This window comes from Drosophila novamexicana, unplaced genomic scaffold, assembly GCF_003285875.2.
Source record: "Drosophila novamexicana strain 15010-1031.04,08,12 unplaced genomic scaffold, DnovRS2.1 tig00001690-arrow-arrow-pilon, whole genome shotgun sequence".
NCBI classification, from domain to species: domain Eukaryota; kingdom Metazoa; phylum Arthropoda; class Insecta; order Diptera; family Drosophilidae; genus Drosophila; species Drosophila novamexicana.
The window spans coordinates 42,727-60,047 of NW_020824876.1; the positions used below are offsets into that span (position 1 = coordinate 42,727).

At 47.9% G+C, this 17,321-nt stretch overlaps 5 protein-coding genes across 5 annotated transcripts; 2 read left to right on the forward strand and 3 right to left on the reverse strand.

The window, feature by feature from the left end:
• Nucleotides 1-208: 208 nt before the first annotated feature.
• Nucleotides 209-1,926, reverse strand: LOC115768130 (bystin). The gene is made up of 5 exons (XM_030712625.1): nt 1,704-1,926; nt 1,515-1,632; nt 646-1,441; nt 469-588; nt 209-409 (listed from the first exon to the last, which is right to left on the reverse strand). Exons 1-5 carry the CDS (start codon nt 1,830-1,832, stop codon nt 259-261), a joined length of 1,314 nt encoding a protein of 437 aa, XP_030568485.1. The 5' UTR covers nt 1,833-1,926; the 3' UTR covers nt 209-258.
• Nucleotides 1,927-2,233: 307 nt separating this feature from the next.
• LOC115768143 (40S ribosomal protein S6) lies at nt 2,234-3,460 on the forward strand. The gene is made up of 3 exons (XM_030712638.1): nt 2,234-2,314; nt 2,534-2,738; nt 2,813-3,460. Exons 1-3 carry the CDS (start codon nt 2,309-2,311, stop codon nt 3,346-3,348), a joined length of 747 nt encoding a protein of 248 aa, XP_030568498.1. The 5' UTR covers nt 2,234-2,308; the 3' UTR covers nt 3,349-3,460.
• A 981-nt stretch (nt 3,461-4,441) lies between these two features.
• LOC115768142 (general vesicular transport factor p115) lies at nt 4,442-7,339 on the reverse strand. Its single transcript, XM_030712637.1, has one exon. The coding sequence runs from the start codon at nt 7,163-7,165 to the stop codon at nt 4,619-4,621; it is 2,547 nt and encodes an 848-aa protein (XP_030568497.1). The 5' UTR covers nt 7,166-7,339; the 3' UTR covers nt 4,442-4,618.
• A 415-nt stretch (nt 7,340-7,754) lies between these two features.
• Nucleotides 7,755-14,391, forward strand: LOC115768154 (adhesion G protein-coupled receptor A3). Its single transcript, XM_030712649.1, has 4 exons — nt 7,755-8,101; nt 8,175-8,393; nt 8,756-8,969; nt 9,027-14,391. Exons 1-4 carry the CDS (start codon nt 7,875-7,877, stop codon nt 13,908-13,910), a joined length of 5,544 nt encoding a protein of 1,847 aa, XP_030568509.1. The 5' UTR covers nt 7,755-7,874; the 3' UTR covers nt 13,911-14,391.
• A 585-nt stretch (nt 14,392-14,976) lies between these two features.
• Nucleotides 14,977-16,916, reverse strand: LOC115768137 (N(G),N(G)-dimethylarginine dimethylaminohydrolase 1). The gene is made up of 5 exons (XM_030712631.1): nt 16,766-16,916; nt 16,120-16,442; nt 15,972-16,069; nt 15,673-15,897; nt 14,977-15,604 (listed from the first exon to the last, which is right to left on the reverse strand). The coding sequence occupies exons 1-5, from the start codon at nt 16,798-16,800 to the stop codon at nt 15,479-15,481; spliced, it is 807 nt and encodes a 268-aa protein (XP_030568491.1). The 5' UTR covers nt 16,801-16,916; the 3' UTR covers nt 14,977-15,478.
• Nucleotides 16,917-17,321: the final 405 nt, after the last annotated feature.

A 17,321-nucleotide genomic window follows, 5' to 3' on the forward strand; every position in this document is an offset into this window, starting at 1 on the left:
TGATGGAAGAAAGCTCAGCAACTTACGCGACTTATCGCTTTGATTTCGATTAAATTGTACCGGCTTAACGATAGCTGGCATACAAAGCGACAAATTCAAAAAAAAAAAGCTTCATTTATCTATTAAGCTGTTAATTTCAGTCACGTATCTGTACACATATATAAACTATATATTTATATAAACAAAAATAATGTTTTTGATATTTTTCAAAAGTTAAATAATTCAAAACTCTTAACTAAATTTACAAACAGTAATTGGTTAACCTTCATAGCCAACATCTTCGTCTGTGTACATTTTTATTGGCTGTCCGGCTGTTTCATTCACAGTCTCCATCATCTCAACATCACGGCAATTGGCCGCCTGCAGCTCCCGTCTGATATCCGCGGTAATCTTTGGATGAGATTTCTTTCTGCAATTTCATAATTTTCAATTACTCTGAATGCTGTTTTCTATCTAGACTTCACTCACTTTAAAAGCTGAAGCAGCGCATCCTTTTGGTCCGACGAGATGTCATTCTTATAGCGCTGTGCAAAGGTGAGTAGACTTTGATGCCATAGCACGGGCAACTCACGCTTATCGTTCTCAAATCTGCAAAGATCGAGGACGGTTATTGATGCAATGAGATAGAGTTTGGGTTCGGCTTACCTTAGAAAATGAAAGACGGCCGCGTCGATGACACGATACGGCAGAGCATAACGTTTGTCCAGGAAATAGCGTATGAATATCGAATTGGCACCGGAATAGCTCATTTCACAGATCTTCAGCAGGCATGCGGACGAGTGCAGCACGGGTATGGAGCTACGGGCCACAACGCTGCCAAATATGATGGCCTCACGCAATGTACAATCCCCGGACTCCAGCAGTGGCAGTATGATGCCCTTCATAAAGGCGGCCGGTTTGAAGAGAGCGCGTTTCAGTGCATTATACAAGTGCATATTGAGCTTTTTGTATTCGCACAGATCATCGCGAACGCGCGGCAAGAGCACCAGGTTATAGAAACGCTGGGCCATCGCTTGGGACAGCACCGAGCAGAAGATGCGTGTGCCTTGGAACATGGCAGCAGCGCTCCAGTTGTGCGGCTCTGTTATGAACAATATCTGCTCCCAGTTCCTCAGCTTGGGTATGATCTTGAAGGCTTTTGGAATCTTGCCGCTGCGATAGCGCTTGAGCACTTCCCGGACACCCTCATACATTTCCTTAACCTTGGGATCGATTTCCTCGATTTTCAGCGAGCCCTCATCGGATATTTTTGTGTGTATATCCGCGCCCTTCTCTTGGATCTTTTGCATTATTATCTCAGACAAATGTAATGTGCGTTTGCCCTCCTTGGTGGGCGGCTGTTGGAAGCGTTCGAAGGCAGCGACATCATCATCATCCATGTCCAGGTCGGCCATGAAATCGTTTTCGTTGACATCTTCCTTTTCCTGCTCCACGTCATCGTCTATATTGTGGATAGAGTTATTAACAAATGGGGGAATATCAACTTTTACTTCTATATACGCGATATAACATACTTAAATTGAATTTAACATTCCTGCGGGGCGCTAAGCTTGGGAAGTTTTCCTCGTCCAGCTCCAGTTGCTGTTGTCTGGCTGCTGCCAAGATCTTTTGACTGCTTTTCGCGTCTATATTCTAGAATATATATAATAATAATATATCTTGCGATTGGTTTGTCATTTTATTTCTTAGGTTGATTAATTTACCGGTGACTCCTCTGCACGTAGTTTAACTTTCTCCTTGTTCTTTGCTTTGGACACTTTGCCCTCTGTGATTTGCTTTTCCAAGTTCACTGTTTTAATAGTCGCCACATTTGCCTTCTTCGGTTTGCCCATTTTTGTGTATTTTGAAATAAGGTTTTTAATAACAAAACTGAGCACAGCACGTGTTGTAATCGTTGTTTATCGTGGGGACACAGGCACCCTGTTCTATAATGCAAGCGCATGGTCACTCACATTTTTGACAGCTGTTGTTCCATGTATGCACTGAAACATATCGATGAGGAAAATACGTTAGTGATGAGTGATATGATGTGTTTTTGTAATTGTTTATGCGGCAGAAAACATATTTTACACGGATTTCAATAAATATTATGTGAAAAACTGGAGCACACATAACCGTATAGATGGACAGAAACCGACATTTAACGTTTGGCTTATGTTAAATTGGTATCGATTATTTGTTATTATCATATCGATTGCGTTCGATATATCAATGGCTGCTGCATCCCTATTTCCTTTCCCTTACCTAGCTGGTTTTTGACAAGACCGATTCTTTTTTTTTCTGTGTTGATTGCAGCAAGACCGACATAATGAAGGTGTGCAAAAATTTTGTGAAAAATATTATAACAAACGTTGTAAACATCTAAAAATATTGATAAAAACAACTGGCATTAACAATAAACTAGTGCAAAAATCAAGCGTTGCATGAAAAACTCAACTGATTGGCCTTAAAATAAAAGATAACAATTCTGTTAATTTGTATATATATATATATGTATGTGTGAACTAAACAAAAACTTCGTGTTTACTTGCAGCTCAACGTTTCTTATCCCGCTACGGGATGCCAAAAGCTGTTCGAAGTTGTCGATGAGCACAAACTGCGTGTGTTCTACGAGAAGCGTATGGGCCAAGTTGTGGAAGCCGATATTCTGGGTGATGAATGGAAGGGCTATCAGCTGCGCATCGCTGGTGGTAACGACAAGCAGGGCTTCCCCATGAAGCAGGGTGTGCTCACTCACGGTAAGTGTTAAGTTAATCAAATTGAATAGAATTTTACTAACTTTCTGTTATACGGATTTGTTGTTGTTGTGCAGGTCGTGTGCGTCTCCTGTTGAAGAAGGGACACTCCTGCTACCGTCCACGCCGCACTGGTGAGCGCAAGCGCAAGTCTGTGCGTGGCTGCATTGTTGATGCCAACATGTCCGTGCTGGCTTTGGTTGTCATCAAGAAGGGCGAGCAAGATATTGCCGGTCTGACAGACACAACGATTCCACGTCGTTTGGGCCCCAAGCGTGCCAGCAAGATCCGTAAGCTGTACAACTTGACCAAGGAGGATGATGTCCGTCGCTTCGTTGTGCGCCGCCCATTGCCCGCCAAGGAGAACAAGAAGGCCACCTCCAAGGCACCCAAAATTCAGCGTCTCATCACGCCCGTGGTGCTGCAGCGCAAACACAGACGCATTGCTCTGAAGAAGAAGCGCCAGCAGGCTTCCAAGGAGGCTGCTGCCGATTATGCTAAGCTCCTGGTTCAGCGCAAGAAGGAGTCCAAGGCTAAGCGCGAGGAGGCCAAGCGTCGCCGTTCCGCCTCGATCCGTGAATCGAAGAGCTCTGTTTCAAGTGACAAGAAGTAAATGTGAAATGGCCGCCAACAACTGCTAAACATCTACCCAAATCGTATAAGAAACAAATTTGTAGCCATTTGTTAATAAATCGTGAATGGTCAAAAGATATACCTAAGTCAAACACATCTTTTTTTTCTTGTGAAATCTTGTGTTAACCTTAAACAGATGCCTCTTTATGAGAATGTGCTCAAGTGAAAGTTATGCCAAAGTTCTAAGTCATGCGCGGGAAGCTTCAATCGAATGAAATTGCAGGTATGAGGGTGTCAGGGTCCCGGTATAAGGGTGTGAGGGTACCGGAATAAGGGAGTGAGGGTCCCGGTATAAGGGTTTGATGTCTTCGCCATGTCGATCTGTCTGCCCCTGTGCAAACAAGGCATTCACTTCATCTGGAATGAATCCGAGTTCTTGCTTCCTATAAAAATTTCCAAGTCGGCCGCATATAGGGACTATATATCATATATAGATACTGCTATAGAAACTATTAAATAAACTATTTCTTTTCTATCATGACTGCCAGGACTTAGGTCTTTTAGGAGTGCAGGAGATGGTCCTCCTGCAGGCTAAGGCATCTTTTTGATTTTGAAATCCTTGGCTAGACAGTGCATTCACAAGGAACATATCCGAACTTCTTATGGAGCTGCCCGAGGCGATAGCCTATTAAGTTTCTTATGTCCTTTTTGAGATTGAGAAGGTGCTTGGAGCGTCTGTTATCGGGGCTAAGAAACCTCTTTGGCTTGGCTTTGCAGTGTCGATCCTGCGCCTGTTCCCATTTTCGCCAGCTCCGATCTGTTTCCTTTCAAGAGGCAGCGGACGAGATTCTCAACATCACCTCTTCAGCTTCGTCTGAGTTATATCAAATCTATAAAACATGATTACAATTAATTGATGTTTATATTTATATAATAATGCATCGTTATTTATTTGACATGCGTTTGCGGTTTTCGTATCGTAGAACAGAACGAACATAATCCACGAATCTCTCTTCTATTTCGTGTGGAATTCACACACGCACAGAACACACGCAGGTGTGCATGTGTGTGTAACTACACAAAATTTATTACAATTTTAGAAACAATTCAAATATATCTGTCGATCTATATATATATATGCATATATGCAGTAGGTATATCTATATAAATTGTTGAATTATATATATATATATGTAAAAACAATCAGAATGTATAAGGAGCAGGGGGCAGTTGGCGTTGAGTCGAGCTTTCCGCACAGCCTCTCGAGCAGTTGGCTGGCTGCGTCTTAATACAATCCATATCCGCCATGTTCATATTTTGACGGAACAGGAATAGTATCTGTCGTCTTCGGCGGGCGCGGACGCAGGCGCAGGCGCCGGCTCAGGCGGTGGCGGTGCCTCGCCCGTTGTTGCCGGCGGCTCATAGCGCGCCAGTTTGGCCTCCTGATCTGCCAGCAGCTCGAGCAAATCCTCCTGATCCTTTTGGGTGGCCAGCAGCGTCTCGTTGGCCGCATCGGCGCGCTGTTTCTCTGCCGCCAATTGCTGACGCAGCGTTTCCAGCTCCTTGGTGAGCCGTATGTTCTCCTCAAAGTACATGTTCGCTAGATAGCGTGCCGCATGCAGCTCATCCTTGTCCGGCTGGGCGGGCTGAGCAACTGCCGGCACCGCCGTTTGTCCCGGCTGCTCTGAAGCTGGTGACTGTGCCGCCAGCTGTGCCTTGAGCAGTGTATTCTGATCGGCCAGCTGTGATTTGAGCGACTGCTCCTGGCTGAGCTGCTCTTTCAAGTTGCTATTCTGCTGCTCCAGGTCCTTGCTGGACTGCTGCAGCGTCTGTATCTGGGCATCCATGCCGCGTATAATGCCCTTATATTGAGCGACCAGGGCCGCCGCCTCCGAACTGAGCGTCAGCTCGGTCAGCTCAATGCCATCCACATCGAAACCGCTAACTTGCTTCGCTAGCAACGCCTCCAGACCCTTGTACAGCTTGCAGTACTCGTAGTCCAGCAACAGTTCGCTGGCGCCCTTGGCGCGTATCTGGACCTGCTTGCAGGCGCGACTGTAGGCCTCGTGGCGCGACACTTCGCTCAGCTTGTTGCAGAATGTCTCCTGGCCGATGCGCTTGATGATCAGCTGACTGATGTCCTCGCGCCGCTGATTGGGCAGGGAATTGTCGTTGAACTGTATACAGAGGCCCATGAGAAAGGCGCACATGCCCTGCACCAGATACTCGCGCTCATCATGCTCATTGGCGCACAGCTGGGCCGTCAGATAGGCCATGGTGCCCTGCGTCTCGAGCAGGGCCTTAACAGCGCTGGGACAATGTGCCAGCCAAACGCTGAGCAGCATTAGCAGGCCCACCTTGCTCTGCAAGCGATAGCGCTCCTGCTGCATGAGGTTGGTGCATTGCTCTAGGAGTGTGATGGGCCGCTGTCCGCCTGGCGTGGCTAGCAGGACACGCAATAGCTCCTCCTTTTGGGCGACATTATCGACAAGCGCGTGCATCATGGCCACAGCCGAGAACCAATTGGCCAGCGTATCCGTCGAAAAGAGACCCGTGCAGAGCAGCTGGCCCGTGGTCAGCACACTAAAATCCGTGGGACTGAAAGGCAGCAGCGTCTGCACCAATGCACGCTGACCGTCCACGTTGCGATAGAGGAAACACTGGAAACAGTAAAGCACCGCACAGCGCAGCGCTTGTATTTGCTTTTCATTGATCATGGACATCAGGAGCACCACAATTGCTGGACGTGGCGGCTGGCTGGGCGCCGTCAAACGGCCCAGCTCGTCCTGATTGTCGCGATCGCCACGCACCACCTCAGCGACGGCGTTGATGGTCTCCGTTAAGATGTCCGCGGGCACACCGCTGCCCATTAGGATGTCGCAGAGCGCCTTCAGCAGCTGGGACTTTTGCATGACACGCTGACAGGCGCTGACCACCTGCTGCTGATTGCTGGGCGTGACCAGAGCACGCACCACCTGCAGCATGCAATGAAAATTGGAAACCTTTTGTGGAGTCCAGCCGCTTTCATCTAGGTCGCTGCTATTGGTGCTGCTCAAGATGAACATGGGGGCCAGACGTTGTATGTAGGAGCCCTCCTTGAAGAACTGCTGATTGCTTGAGTTATTCTTAAGGAGATTCAGCAGCAGAATGAGACAATCCTCGACAACAATGCCGCCATCCGAGCAGCCCTCCTCGCGCACAATATCAAACAGACGATCGAAGGCGTTCTCGAATGCGACAATCTTTTGTATATTGGAATTGCCCTTGGTCAGCTCAATGAGTAGCAGCAGTACATCGTTTCTGATCACCTCGCGAGTGTCTGTGAGCAGATCCATTAGCTTGGACACGCCCATCGGACTAACTAGCACCAGATCCTGCAGTTCGCGCGTCTTGTTCGCAATCAGAGATGTTATTAGTTGTATGGCCGCGCGTCTAACACGAAAATCATACTCATCCAGATAGCCCATGACCAGGGTGACATGCTCCGGGCTCTTAATGAACATCTCGGTGAACTGTTCGCCCACGTTGACGGACACCGCCGGATTGTCGGCTTCCTCGTCGAATTCCTCGCTGGTCACAATGTTGCACAGCGTGTCGAGGGCGTAGCCAATTATCTCAGCGTCTTGGCCATCGTTTTGCAGCACTTGTATTAGAGGTGGCATGCCCTGGGCGCCCACTTCTATCCGATATTTGCGTGAGAGCGCTTTTAATGCCCGGCAGGCATCCCGGCGATCCTCGAGCAGTGTTGAGGAATAAACTCGATCGACGAGCTTCTCAACGGTCTCGGCTGCGCTGGGCTGCTGGCCCGGCTCTGTGCCGCCCAGCACGGTCTTGATGCCACTCTTCAAGTACTCCATCCACTTTCTGCTTATCTAAACGACGTGTTCAATATGTTATGCTATATTTAAGCTAACATATATCTGACACGTCAATTTCTATAAAAACAATTTACCACACCAGTGTGAACACACTCAAAGTTGAGAAAATTATGCCCGATTATTCGAGCCACCAATTAAATAACTATTGAAAGCCGCTGATTTAATTAACTGTTTAGTCTAGTTGCAATTGTGTTTTGCCTCACTTTCAGCTGGGAAAAGACTACAAATATTAAAAAAAAAAAATTGGTACTCAGCAAACGCCATAAAGGATTTGGCATTTTTTGGTGCATTATGCCACATTGTTTATTTTATAAGTCCCATTACAACCAGTGTATGCACATCAATTGACAGATAATATTGTAAACGTCAATAATTTGAATATCGGTGAAACAGACACCGAGATAGGTTCATTTTATTATTACTTCCAGATGGGATTTTATAAATCTAGTTCTGCCAGCATTTTTTGTATATATTTTTATATATTGTATATTGTGACTATCGATAGCTGGTCAAGTTTTTTTTTTTTTTGGTAATTTTTAGTGCTAAGACCGCAGCATTATGGAAAATTCTGTGCATAGAGCAATACTGGTTGAATTTTTTTGTTGTAACTTTTGCTGTTTTTGTTTATTATGCATTTGTTTGCAGATGAGTTGTTAATTAAATGGGTGCCACAAATGTCAATGCATAAATGAGCTTCAAAATGAACGCTGCACAATTGCAGTGGCTATGCCTGTGGCCGCTGCTCGCCCTCGTAACGCAGACGACCTTTGTTGTGCAGGCAATATGCCCCAAAAAATGCAGCTGCAAAAACATCTCAGAGAATATACAAGCTTTGCGCGTCCGCTGCGACGAGCAGCAAATTGTTAATTGGAAGGAACTGAACTTTGGCGACGATGTCCACAACATAGACAGCATGTAAGTGTGCACATTAAATTCATTGCAATACAACAATATTTTTGTATAATAACTAAATTCGGGGCACTTGCAGCACGGCCAGCAAAAATGCAATTGCACAAATTACCGAAGATGATTTCAAGAGCTTTACGAAACTGAAACGTTTGGATTTAAACTCAAATCAGCTCAGCGAACTGGACAAGGACACATTTGGCAACAGTTTGCCAAACGTGGAGCGCTTGCGGCTGGCAAATAACTCAATAAGTCACATATACGAAGGCGCCTTCGAACAGATGCCCAAGCTGAAGCAGCTGTAAGTTTTTGCACCACGATGGTTTAATAGGCAGAAGGAAGCAGCCATATTAATTCTTGATCAGGACGACGAGCTGTCGATCTAGCCAACTGTCCGGCTGTCCGACTGTCCGGCGGTCCAACTGTCTGTTTGTCTGTGTGAACACCTTGATGTTGAAACCACATCTAGAGCACATCTAGAGCCTTGCGCCTTGATATACACGCACTTTTCTATGCCATAGCTATGTCCTGCAATTGTCGCTAAGATCAGACCCTGTACCCTTTAGCGAGATTATTAGTAAAGGGTAGCTTTGGGGGCATTGGCTAGCCAAGCACTTGCTTGGAACTTGATTTTGTTTACTTAGTTTTCATTAATTTTCACAGTGATTTGTCCAACAATCCCTTGGCCTGTGACTGTGGACTCATTTGGCTGATTGCCTGGTCGAATGCGCGCGATATACGCTTACAGCCGCCGCCCAAATGTGATTCACCCATCAATTTTCGTGGCATGCCGCTCAAGAAACTCAAAGTCGGCATTGACTTTCGCTGCGAATCACTGTTGCAGCCGCTGCTGGAGCTGGTGCCCAAACAGAATCAGGTGCGTAACTTGAACCTTGATGACATTGGCATCTTTCTATATATTTAACATTTGCAGATTGCCTTTGAGGGCGACGAGCTGCAGCTGAAGTGCTATGCGCCGCGTGTGGCCATTGGGGCACCGCGCGAATCTGAGGATTTGCCCACGCGTGCCTATGTCTTCTGGGGCTGGTCGGATAAGATACGGCCGCACAATTCGACGGATGATATCATCTATCGTGATCCGACCAAAATATTCAACGATGTGCATCTGGATTCGCGTCACTCAACCGATTCGGGCATACTAAATTCGATTTTGCGCATCGGCAGCCTCACACAGAATCATACGGGCATGTGGGACTGCACGCTGCGCAGCCAACAGGCGAATCTCTCCCAGTCCATAGTGCTGCATGTTGTGGCCAAGGGCACGCTCTATTGCGATGCCGTTGTGACGCACACAAACAAAGGCAGCTACCATTGGCCGCGCACCATGCGCGGCGAGACCGTGCTGCAGGCTTGCGTCGAGGAGCCGAGCGATGTTAGCCAGCAGCGTCGCGCCTCCCACGAATGCGGCCACAACGGCCAGTGGCAGCAGCTGAACACGGCGAGCTGTGTCTATGTCAGCGAAACGACGCGCATATTCGAACAGTTTGCCAAGGTGAATCTGACGCTGACCAAGGGCCAGAATGCGCTGGAGATAGCGCGACGCTTGCATAATTTTACGCACATACAGACGCAGCTGCACAAGATACGCGATCCGATGGATTTGGAGTATATAGCGCGCACACTGCTCAAGTATCTGGAACAGCTGGAGGCGCATCAGCACGAGATTAGCTATCTGCTAATGGACATTGTCTCGCAGCTGCTAACGCTGCCCGTCAAGCTGTTCGAGGCTGCACAGCTGCAGCAATCAACTGGCCACAAGCTGTTGCACATTGTCGAAACTGCCGCCTTGCGTCTGGCCAGCTCCAGCGGCAGCGAGAGCGAGCTGATCGAGGGGCGACATCAGTCGTTGTCGCAGCGTAACATCTTTGTGGAGTTCTTCGACATCAGTCCGGAACAGTTTGTGAGCATGTCGTGCGTCTGGCTGGCTGGCAGCCAGCGTGGCCTGCAATGCAACAGCGCCAACGATACAATACCAATGTACGAGCATGGCGATATCGATGCGGCCATACAGCTGCCACAGCAGGTGCTCAACGAGCAGCTAACGGCCGGCGGCAGCAACCAGAGCACGAGCAGCGTTCGGCTGATGATCACGCTGCATCGCTATGCCAAGCTATTGCCGCAGCTGCAGAGCGAGCACAACGAGACGCTCTCCTCGGTCATTATTGGCGCACGTCTCTACAGCAGCAGCACGGACGAGCCGCTGGCCAGTCAAGCGCTGGCGTCCGGCGATGAACTCAATATGATGGAGCAGGAGGATGTCTATCAGCAACGCATCACGATCATGCTGCGCGCACATCCGTATCACGATGAGCGCAGCGCACCGCTGCCCGCCTGGTGGGACGAACAGCAGCAGGCCTGGAATCCACATGTCTGCCAGCAGCATTATCAGCATCGCAATCTGCTCATGTTTAGCTGCAGTCGCAGTGCTGGCTACTTTGGGCTGTTGCAGCGTGCCGCCTATTTGAATGATTATCGCAGCGAGTGGGCGGGTGCACGTTTCCGCCATGCCCCGCTGCCCATATATGTGGGCTGTGCGGTGCTGTTTGCCTGCGCCTGGTTCAACATTGTCACCTTTGTTGTATTCGGCTGTGCCATACGCATCAATCGTGTGCAGCGGCATGCGCTGGTCAATACCTGGCTGGCGCTGGCCACGCTCTGCTTGACCTTTGTGCTGGGCATCTATCAGACGACCAATTTGCTGCACTGTCGACTCTTTGGACTGCTGCTGCACTATCTCAGCCTCTGTGTGCTGCTCTGGCTATGCGTTAGCCTGAGCAGCATGTACAAGCGTCTCAGCAAATCGACAATGGCCACATCTTTGCCGATGCCAACCTCGGCGGCGGCGGCAGCGGCAGCCGGATCGATGCCACAGGAGCCGCATCAGCGTAAACCGATTTTGGGCATCTATCTGGTCGGCTGGGGCATTGCGCTGCTCATCTGTGGCATTAGCAGCGCCGTCAACATGTCCGAATATGCCGCCTATAGCTACTGTTTTCTGCACAATTCGACCACGCTGAATGCGCTGCTTGTGCCCGCCGGCATTCTGCTCATCTTTAGCGGCATCCTGGCGTTGTGCATCTACTATCAGCTCAGCCAGCAGACGGTGAATGTGCTTCAACAGCAGCAGCAGCAGCAGCAGCAACAGCAGCAACAGCATCTCGGCCAGCGTCAATATTCGGATAACAATACACAGGCGACGGAGCACATCGATCTGGACTGGCTGGACGCGAATGGCTGCGCCACCACCATCAAGCAGGAGGCGCACACAAATGCCAGCAGCTCGGCGCTGCAGCTGCAGCTACAGGAACAGTACAGCACGTTGAGCAATCCGTTGAGCAGCATTGTCGACGATTTCGAGCGCTCCAATATGTCCCATTTACGCGGACATTTCATCTTCCTTGTGCTCTATGTGGGCGCCTGGCTATCGGCTGCATTCTATGTGCACAGCGAGCAGCAGCTGTATGTGCTCGGTTTTGTGGCCAGCTGTGTGGCCTTGGGCCTGTTTCTGCTGCTCTTCTACAATTTGACCAGGAACGATGCACGTCAGGCCTGGACACAGCATCATCGCCTGGCACGTTCCAGCCGTCTGGTGGCCTATAATAATGCGCGCATGGGCTCGGCCGCCCGTTCGACAGCCGCTGCGGGCGGCACTGGCAATGCCAAGGCCGGTGGCAGCGGCGCTGCTTTGATTAGCAACTCAATTGTGGCTTATAAAGCCGGACCCGGCAGCCTCTATGAGCCGAACAATTCGGCTGGATCACGCTCCAATAGCCAGTGCTCCAATAAGCAGCGCAGCAGCAGCGCCCGCAGCATGCGCAGCCAGACCCGAAGCAATGGACAACTGGACTGCACGACACAGCAGCTGCTGCTGGGCGCTGGCGCTGCCTCTGGCACATCCACGCACGGCGGCATCACCATCATCAATAACAATCATGGCCAGCAGCAGCAGCAGCAACAGCAGTCGTTGAGCGCCGCCACATCCGTGTCGCAGCAGGCGGTTGGGCAGCACAGTCTGAACGCAATGCTGCATGTGGGCAACGGGCAGGAGAGCATACCCAGCGCCGAGCTCTTTTACAATCCCAATCAGATCAATGTGGCGCGCAAGTTCTTCAAGAAACAGAAACGTCTGGCCAAGCGCAACAATTTTGAGCTGCAGCGCCAGGCGCTGCCCAGCCAGCACAGTCTGCACAGCGATGCCAGCTCCGAGCAGCTCTATGCGCGGCATCACAATGCGATGACACTGCTCGCCGGCGGCAGCAAGGTGAACAACACAAATCTGCACTACAAGTCATCCATGGGGCAACAGTTGTCGCCGCTCAACAAGGATCAGCCGACGGCATCGGCGGCGGCGGCCATGGAATCGTTGCAGTATAAACGCTTTGTGCCGACTTCGAAAATATTGCAGGCGAACATCTATACGAATATACCGGAGACGCAGACGCCGCAGCATGAGGTGATTAAGCTGCGCAACGGTACGCGGACGCCCTCGCTGCTCGATGAGACGCTGCACGAGCATGACGATGAGCTGCTGACCACCACGCACGAGGATGACGATGCCAGTTCCCTAGATGAGCATGCTCCGCTCTATGCCAATACCATGCCGGGCACACCGCAAAGTGAGCTAAATGCTCATGTTTTTCGGGGCGAACGTGGCGCTCCGATTAGCTCTACGCCCGTCAAGCCGCCCAGCCTGGAGGCCATGAACAGTCTGGGCCTGCCGGAGACGGTGCTGGCCAATGAATCGCTACCCGCCGCCGGTGCCGCTGCCGAGGAGCCTTTGCTGCAGCGGCACGAGATTTATGTGTCCCATTCGCTGCAGGTGACCAACAATATACGGCTGGAGGATGACTTTCCCAGCGTGCTCATACGCTTTAGCCAGCAGCAGCAGTCCAAATCGTTGAACAACATTAGCGACATGCTGGCTGCGGGCGTGGCCACGGGCGCGGTCACGGGCGGCACAACGGCCAAGGATGGTAATGGTTGCGCCGCTGCCTCGGCACTGGACGGCGGCAATGCGCTGGGCTCGCTGGCCGGCAGCAGTGCCAATTCGATGGTCACACAGCTGATGTACTCGTGCTCCAGCAGCAATCTGACACAGCTGGGCCAGGCCACTCACAGTGCACGCAATCTGCCCAATGTGGACTTCAATTTGCCCGGCAGCAGCAGCACACGCCTGCTATCCGCCAGTCCGACCAACGAGAGCGATCTCAACTATCAGAATTCGGAGATTAGCATACGCAGCCATGGTCTCTATGCACCGCAGGCGGACAATGACTTGAATCTGACACTGACCGATGATTTCCGCTGCTATCAGTCGTCCAATGCCAGCGACGCCGATGTCGATGTGCTCAATGAGTTTGACGATGAGTTTGTCGCCTACAGTGGCAGCAGTTGCTCCGCCAACAATGCTAATGGCGCTGCCAACGAGGATGCACACTATTCGCATCAACATCAAGTTGTCGCGGTTGGTGAAGCCACAGCCAAGGGTGTACCGCACCTGGATGAGCAGGAGGATGATGATGAGGAGGCCATGAATAACTCCATCGATGAGCTGTACGAGGCCATCAAGTGTCGCAGTCCGCTCAAGAACTGTAAGCCGCTGTTGCTGCCGGAGCTGGCGCACAGCTCAACAGCAGCTGGCACAGATCGTGCACGAAAAACGGAGCCACAGCCGAATCCCAGTCACGATCATCTAAACGAAACCGTCGAGGATGATAGCAGCCAGAGCAGCGTCATATCCTATATCGATCCTAGAGCAAACGGCAACGAGCACAGCGCTCGCAACAATCCTAGTTAGCTTATAGAATATATAATGCATATATAAAAGAAAGAGAAAAAGAAAAGAACATCTAGATATAGGCATAGTTATAGAGACATACGATAAACCCTCCGTGCTTGGCTGGATGCTTGCAGGTGCCAATGCCAAAGTAATCCTGTCCTCAACTAGAACCTAAGCATTTTTATATAGACCTATTTACTGTATATTGTAATTGCTTGACAGGTATATGTCAGATATATGCCTATATATATATATATATAGTTGTCTAGCCTAAGTCATTTCGCATTTACTCGATCCAATTCACTTGACTCCTATATCATCTATTTATTATGTCTATATAGATATCCTGTAAGAATTGCTATACATAAAGAGATTATGACATTTCGCAAAAGCAAAAAAAGAAAATGAAGCAAACAACATCGAAACAAAATAACTCAACTTAAAGCTGAACTCATCTTAAATATTAAAAAAAGTTTTTAAAATGTTAAATTCTAGCAACTAATCTTATGTGTATTATGTATTTTGTATATTTACCAATATTAAGTGCGAATAATGAAATGTTTAAAAAAGCAACAAGAAAAACGAGTCTTTTCTTTTCAATTCAAATCATATCTTAGTGGGGGAAAGTACTCGAATGAGTATTTGAAGTACAATGAGTACTATGAGTAGTTTGCAAGCTATCCATAGTACTCATACTCATAAAAGGAAATGAGTCAAAAATAATAGAAATATTTATGCACGAAAAGGCGATGAAAAGTACATGCCTTAGATTTAATGGCCATGTGCAGAGTAAGTTTATGGGTATGCAAAATATTTCCTAGATATTAGGAAATGTTTTGAATACCCATGAAACTTCTCATAGATTCTCAATATCACAACTATATCAATGGATCTTTTATGGCGCTGTGCACATTATTTAATAAGGAGCTCAATAGACGTCTCCATGCTACGAATTACTTTAATATCTTAATAGAGATTAGATTAGAGCTTAGTCAAGGATTTGCTTTCAGAAATTTGCGCTTAATATAAAAGGTATTGGCTGTTTTGTAAAGAATTTACAAAAAAGTTTATTTTTATATATATGCTGAGTACAGTGAACACATTTAACAGCTACTTGTACAGTAGATACTTTCGTAGATCATTCGTTGGCTGGACAGTCGCACAACTGAGAGTCCAATAATAAAAAATATTATATATATTAATATTATTTGTATATGCCATTATTAAACAACTATTTAATGTTAATGAACAATCAAGTGGCTGGAAATGTTTTTTGTTTTTTTGTTTTTTAAAGGTTCACAAAGCACACGCTTATAGTTTAGACGAATGTGTACGAAAGAGATGTGTGTTAAAAGTGTTTGTGTGTATAAATATTTTAACATTATCACTTAAAAGTTTAACAAATAACGTTTTACAAAATGCATGCCTAATAGAAATATTTATGAATTATTACTTGACATTTGATATTGCTGCGCGATCAACAATGAATTCGAGCGCCTGTGCGTGTTTAAATACAAAATAACATTCATATTTGTTTACAATAAACATGGATGTGTTTCGATTGATACAACAATTTCGATACAGATTCAAATGCTGCGTATAGATTTCCAGCGTCGCAGCAGCAGACACGCTGAGCTCAATCCACTGGAATATTGGCTAAATTCGCTAATGTTAACATTACGTGTTGGAATGTCGATTTTCTCTTTTAAAGTCTGAAAAAGGGGAAAAAGAAAAAAACCAATGAGCCCATGCCGGAGTCTGTGAACTGTCGGGTAAATACCTTGTATGCTTCTGGAATTTCAGCGGGTGATCTGTGAACAATTGTGCCATTGATATATAACATATTTGCCGCACACTCCTCGGGCAGCGTTAGCTTCTGATACGTAAAGCTCGCCTCACGCTCCATCCGCTTCACAATCTCCTGGCAGGTGGCACTCGTGCTCACGCACAGCACATCCGGTCCGGCCATGGTTACATAGTACTTCAGGCGCTTGCAGCCGTTCACCTGTCGAAGGTAATCAGTTTTAATATAAGACTTGTAATTCAATATATACTATATATAGTAAGGGGCCAACGCACCCTTATGGGTGTAACTGGATATTCGGGATATGCCATGGCCACGGCGCGTGCGCCCTCCTCGTTCGTAAAGCTTGAAATGCCAATGAAAAACTCGCGCCCTGCAAGATATCAGCGATTATATCAATAAAGTGGAAGTGCTTGGACTTACCCGTGAAGAGCACATCGCCGCCATCCAATTGGGCATGGGGATCATCGATTTCAATAATGGGTATATCGAGTTCCTTTTTTAATATGATCGCCATGGTTTCGGCTTCGCGCCGACGCTTTGGATTATCTGAGCGTCCAATAAGCGCAACTCCATTGCAAATTACGGCGCTGCTCTCAACAAAAACACCTTCCGGCAAGGCATCATCCGGCGGCAGCTCAATCACATCCAGTCCGATTTCCCGCAATAGGGCGCAATATTGTTCATGCTGTTGTTTCGCCAATTGCACATCAAAGCTGCCAGTCTCCAGCAGGGCGTTCGAGATTCTGCAGGGTGAGCGGGGAGAGGAAGTGTGTGAGTGTGAGGAATTTGGAATTTAACGAATTAACAACAATCAAGTGCGAATTATGATGAATAAACGAATGAATGAATTAATTCACGTCTCGACGCGGGCTCAATGCGTGGGTGGGTGTGTGTCAAGTCATAATAATGTTGCCCCCCCAACCCCTAAACCTGGCCCCACCCAAACAACCACTGAGCCATTGCCTAGGCAACATGACCTAATTTCTATTTGCTGCCTGTGCCCAACCCCAGGTGAGCTGCGCAGCTAGAGCCGGCGCTTCGACTCTGGCCAGGCGGCTTTACTCACCTGGCAACGATTGCGTGCGTATATTTGGGAGACATTTTGCACTGGCAAATCCAGCGGTGCACGGTTTATTTATCTGGTAACCACCGGGAGACACAACGGAATTCCAATGTTGCGTTTGTGTACTCGCCGTGCAGCGCCATTCACGTGTGCACGCGCACACGCTGCCATTCACACTGACTGTTGAGCTGTAATTATACGTACAATTAACATAGCTGTGCAACCGGTCTGTTAATGTTAAGTGTACTTGCAGCATTTATGGCATGCACAATTATGCTATTTAAAGTTGTCAGCCAATTGATTGCCATTATGTTTGAATAATAAGCAACAGCAGCTGCATTCAGTCATTCATAAATGTACGCTAGCATTAACTTTAATATCGACACGTTTAACAGAGTTGCTCCACAGCAAAACAGAATTGCTCCACATGTAAGCAGCTTGTACAGAGCGCCAAAATGAATTTTGAATAGCAGCTGCTGACAGTTATTATTTAAAAATTCATAACGTCTGTGACATTTGTAAATCTCGATGTGGTAAATTGGTTAAATTTCAAAAAATT